The sequence below is a fragment of the Pyxicephalus adspersus genome, chromosome 4, assembly GCF_032062135.1.
Source record: "Pyxicephalus adspersus chromosome 4, UCB_Pads_2.0, whole genome shotgun sequence".
Taxonomy (NCBI): domain Eukaryota; kingdom Metazoa; phylum Chordata; class Amphibia; order Anura; family Pyxicephalidae; genus Pyxicephalus; species Pyxicephalus adspersus.
The window spans coordinates 54,162,957-54,168,715 of record NC_092861.1 but is presented as its reverse complement, the minus strand read 5'-3'; the positions used below and the strand labels follow the sequence as shown (position 1 = coordinate 54,168,715).

Here is a 5,759-nt window from a genome sequence, read left to right as displayed (position 1 = left end):
ATTTGTAGATTGTATTGTGGTATGTAAAGTAGTTGTTGGAGCTATTGTGGATTCCCCAAATGTGGTCATGCTAACTGTTGTAGTATCTGTAGTTGCTGTTTGGGCTGCAGTTGTAGGCTCTTCAGTAGTAGTCTGAACAAGAGTTGTTTTTTGTAGTGTTGTAATTTGTATAGTAGTAGGCTCTTCAGTAATTGTCTTAAGAAGAGTTGTTTCTTGGGGTGTTGTGATTCTTTTAGTAGTAGGCTCTTCAGTAGTTGTCTTAAGAAGCAGCATCTTTAACTTTGCCTTTATTTGTTATTATCCAGTCATAAAGATTTTCTATATTACAATCACAAACCCAAGGATTTTTTTTCAAGTACATAGAAGTCAGTTTAGGAATTGAGTCAAGAGAAGGCACTGGGAGGTTGGTGAAATGGTTTTCATTAAGTCTCAGTGTCTTTAACTGTGGAAGCAGAGAGAACACATCATCTTGTAAGCTGCTCAGTAAATTATTTTGTAAGTCAAGGTCTGTTACCTTGTCTAGACCTTTAAACATTTCCTTTGTTAAAGAACTTAATTGATTATTAGAAATGATCAACTTTCGTAGAGATTTAAAGTTACTAAATGCCCCTTGTGGAATAGTTTTTAACTTGTTGTTTTTCAGATCAAGATCTGTAATGGGCATGCCATCAGATATTTGTTGTGGAAGTGTCTGAAGATTATTTGAGAACACTTTGAGCTGCTTAATTTTATTAAGACCAACAAATGTGTTCTCCGGAAGTTCCTCTATTTGGTTACCTTCCATGTAAAGTTTTTCAAGAATCTTTGAGTTGGCCAGAAAGTTTTTGGGCCATTGCTTTATCTTGTATTTTGAGACACTGAATTCAGTCAGTTCATGGTTATTGTCCACCAAGCCTTGCGGAAGATCAGAGAGATTATTCTCGTAGAGGCGTAGGATTTTGAGGTTGGTCAGTTTGGTAAATATGTCTTCAGGTAAGGCTGACAAATTATTTTTTGCTAGATGCAACATTTTCAGGTTAACAAGATTGTGGAATAGATCCTTGGGCAGTGCTGTTAGTTCATTAACATTTAAATAGAGTTCTTCTACATTAGCCAAGCTGTCAAAGATACTTGGTTCAAGCATATTAATCTTGTTATTTTTTAATGTGAGCTTTTTCAGACTCCCAAGGTTGTTGAATACTCCATTCATAAGCTGTATCAAATCAGGATTCCCAGAAATCTCAAGTTCATTGAGATTGGGCAAATTGTCAAATGCGCCAACCTCAATTGAATTAATTTTATTGTTAATGAATGCTATTTTTTGCAGTTGACTCATGTATTTAAAAGCATCTTTTCTTATTGTTGATATTTCTGTTTGCACAAAGAAGACTTCTGTGATTTTTGATTTTATAGATTTAGGGATTTCAGTGATAGTGGTTGAGAAAACTTCTTGGTAATCTTTGGGACAGTCGTATTCATTTTCACATTGTGTAACAGAATTAGGTTCAGCAGTCTCAAATACAAATAAAAGGACGAACAGGAACTTCATTATGTTTCTGTCATTACAGAAAAAAGAAATATCTGTTAGATATGATTATTCTAATGTTTTTATTCATATGTGTTCAAAATAGATAAAATAAACCCAATGGCAGTAGGCTAAGACAGGCAAATGTTTGTTACATTCTATGGAACATTTTCTGAATTCTAATAACTGAAATGGGTAAGATTTGTGGACTTTAACTTTTACCATTTTAACCCCATACCGTATTAAAATCTATAGTCAGTGACATAGAAAGTACAAAGCCCCTGAATTGTCACAAATATTGCCAGGGACATATGTAGAAATAATTACTGTTTTTATAGCATTCCTGTAAATCACTGTAAAAGTAAATTCTACATATTATGAGGGCCTCTGGGTGGGGTAAATATTTGGAATCTGGAAGCACCTGTTAATAAAGGGAGCTTGGCCCTGGGTGGTTGGGTAACACTTGGAGTGAGTGCCAACTAGCGGTAATGGACTCACTATAATGCACCGGTACACCGCAGTGCAGCTTATTCATTAAGGGACTGATGGCAGAGATCCTGTTAAGAAGTTTGTGGACATCTAACACTGCTATCCGATTTTTATGGTAATCCATGCTCAAGCACATCAATTCTTTATTTGTTGTACTACAGGTCTCAGCAACACCTTACAGAATCTGCAGTGTTATAATTATAGTTTAATAATTATAGTTTCACTATCCATGCTTGATATATTCACTCCCAGAACTATCCATCAAGTTAGATGTATAAGAAGTCCCAGCGGTACAAGCTTGTGGTTCTTAGACTTCAAGTCCCAGCAGCACTTTCCGGAATCTGTACTATTACATGTCCCAGTGCTACAAGTCACTGGTTGTTTAACTACACCTGGCAGTATTAATGCTTACCATGTGCAGGACTACAACTACCAACATTTCCAACAGCACTAATCAGGCCAGATTTTGATGTTTTCATTTGTAAATAAATGTTATACAAAGAATGCCGTTGTAAATACTGGTATGCAGACAAATATTTATCACATAGGCAGTAAAGGAGGGAAATAAACATTTATTTTTGCAAAGTAATCTATACAAATTCATAGATTAGTTACCAATAATGACAAGACTGTGTTATTATATCTGCTTGATTTGAAGTGTTACTCTGGTTTAGTTTGACATTGCTCACAGTAAAATCAAAGGAAGATTGCTGGGAGAAATACATAGATTGTCATCGCTCACTTCTCTTTCTAAAATTTCCAGTTACCTGGCTGTCATGCGGATCCAGTGACCTCAATGCACATAGGCATTTGCACTATGTGTTGTAATGCGGTGTACTGGCTACAAAGGTGCATGGGTTTTGTGTGTTGTGCTGGTGAGTCCATTCTAATCATAATGTATGGTGACGCACAACCCCAATACACAGCAATGCACCTGCATTCCTGCAGTGCATGGGTCCCAATTAACATCAATGTGATATTATAGTAAAATCATCTTTGACAGTCTAAATAATAAAAATAGGGTTTGTTTGAAAGCAATACCCACATTATAAACCTGACCTAGCTCCACACTGCTGATAATAAGCCTAATAATAATATCAAGAAGAGGACTTTACCTTTTCTGTAGCATCTATAGGTCCTTTCTGGTGCTGCAGAAAAACAACACACATTTTGTTGATCAGAGTTGTTAGTCCTCTGCAGTTCTTCTTGACATTCTGCTTACACAGGCTGCACAGTCCTATCTTACAGTAATAACCAGGGCATGTGCACCTACAAGATAACATGCTGTCATACTGATAATCGTCTCCTGCGTATTTCTGATTGCTCATAATTAAATATAGCATTTTGCTTAATACTATATACACATATCTATATCTAATCACTGTGGTTGGGGTGAATATGTTAGAGAATCACATCACAATCACATCAGATTCTACATGAAGCATATGGCATACATTCCTCAAATAAGCTGCAGCCAGTCTACACAGCCTGATTTATTTAAAAAGGCATTATTGTGGTTGACCTGGTCTGATGCCAGCGGATGAGATGGGACAAGTAAATTACCCTACCCCCCACTAAATATGGGGTACTTCGTGCTCATGTGGCATTATAAAATGTCAAAGTACAGTACAATACAGATCAGTGTTTCCCAACCAGGATTCCTTGGAACCCCAGGGTTTGCCAGAGGATGCCAGGGGTTCTTTGAACCATGAACAATTTCAACCTCTCTGGTCAGTTTATCTGATACCAATGATCTTTCTGGCTAGCTTTAAGGGTGACATTTGTTCCACTGCCCAGCAATGTGAGACATTCTTACTGACCACCATGCTAATATACAGTGAGCTGTGGATATAGTAATTATAGCAGGGGTTCCCTAGAACCTAAAAGGGTTTCTTTATTTCAAAAAGAAGTCCCTTACAGTGAGAGAGCACATTTACCGTATAAATCCGAGAGGTAGGACAGGATGTTTTACTTGTAAAAAAAACAAAAGTTGGTACCCCAGCATGAGAATATATGGCTTGATAAGGAGACTTTTTAATGTTGTTGCACCTGTCCATTTTTTGTCATCAAAAGTAATTATTTTTATTATTATTATTATTATTAATAAACAGGATTTATATAGCGCCAACATATTACGCAGCACTGTACATAAAATAGGGATTGCAATACCGACAGTGATACAGGAGGAGAGGACCCTGCCCCGAAGAGCTTACAATCATTTTACTATATTTATAAATCTATAGTAAACTTGCAGCATTCATTTAATCCTATAGAAGGGGCTATGAGCCGTTTAATAATATTTTAATAGAATCTACTAAATGTGTTTTAAAGTGGACCTATACTGAGAAACTTTCTGGTTCTACAATATACATTTTGCCTGGTTGGTGTTCTGATCCTCTGCCTTTAATTCCATCTGAATCATTTATCACCTAGAATTAGTAAACAGCTCTGGTGTTCAGTAATTGTAACATGATTACCTGCATGACTGTTTCAGGTGTGTGACTGAAACCAAAATATCACCTTTATATTCAGGCAGTTAGCATTCTTTAGAATCAGTTTAGCAATGGCAGCTTACATCATGTCTAAGTGGTAGGTCCATTTTAACAAATTCAACCCATAAAGTTAAATGGACACTTCCTACGGTATTGTAGTTGGGGTACACCTAAATAAGCTGTGCTTACTGCATGCTGCAAGTCATACAGTAAGGTACATTTATTATAATCTCATCGATTTTTATTTAAACTAAGAGCATTGTAACAAAAAATACATTGCTCTCCAATTTTAAATTCAGACTGTGGGAGAGAAGTTGAACACAAAGCACTGCAGCAAAGCCTGGGCATGAGCATATGGTGGAGACAAATAATAATAGAGATAAGTTTACATAATTGCAGTATTTGGAGATACACGATTGGCATGTTTATTAAATTCCATAAATAACTCACTATAAGGCACCTTAACACACTTCCATGCATCCTGATGTGCTGTCTTGAGAAAAAAAGGTGTGGTTTCTGGCCCATGTGCAGTATGTCTTGGACTGCTTTGGGTTAGGGTAGGCCATAAATCTGAATAGAACACAATTAAACACCAACATAACACATGTTAATATTGTACTATACCAGACAGATGTGAATGGGGCCCACTATTCATTGTAAATGCACTCAGAGCACCTTTATTGTGTGATTAGGTGTGTTCATTTATTTGGAATGGGCTGCCTAATGCACAATAATGTTTGACGTACTACTCCACAGTGGACATATGAACTAAGTCCAAACGGTAGATATAAAATCTTTTACTCATTCTTTTTTTTTAAACATTATGTATGAAGATTTTCAGCATACAAAATACAAAAAGAGAAAGAGAGTACAGAGCTTGGCAAAAGTAACCAGTAAATTGAAATGAATGAATACAACATGACAAAGTATCATACCAGCCACATTGAAACCATATATTCATAACTCAAAAGGACCAAACCAACAATGAAAAAGGGAGTAAAGTTAAGAATTTCCATTGTCCAACGTAAATTAGAACCAAAATATACCATATCATACCACCTGTCCCCTGAGCTCCATTTATATAGAAAGCGGATGACTTGTTCGTAGTCAGTAAACTCTGCCTGAAACATCTCTCTAAAGAAAATAGTTCTCACGGAGGCGATGACTTTGTCAAAGCAGGTGGCTGGGTATGAAGCTTAACATGCACAGTTGTACTTCTGTGTATAGACCAATCTGCAGTCCATCTTCTCTGTACCGCCTTTGTCTTTTAGAAG

At 36.5% G+C, this 5,759-nt stretch overlaps 1 protein-coding gene across 1 annotated transcript; it reads right to left on the bottom strand.

The window, feature by feature from the left end:
• Positions 1–259: 259 nt before the first annotated feature.
• Positions 260–3,245, bottom strand: LOC140329762 (uncharacterized). Its single transcript, XM_072410152.1, has 2 exons — positions 3,109–3,245; positions 260–1,535 (listed from the first exon to the last, which is right to left on the bottom strand). The coding sequence occupies exons 1-2, from the start codon at positions 3,120–3,122 to the stop codon at positions 260–262; spliced, it is 1,290 nt and encodes a 429-aa protein (XP_072266253.1). The 5' UTR covers positions 3,123–3,245.
• Between the last annotated feature and the right edge of the window lie 2,514 nt (positions 3,246–5,759).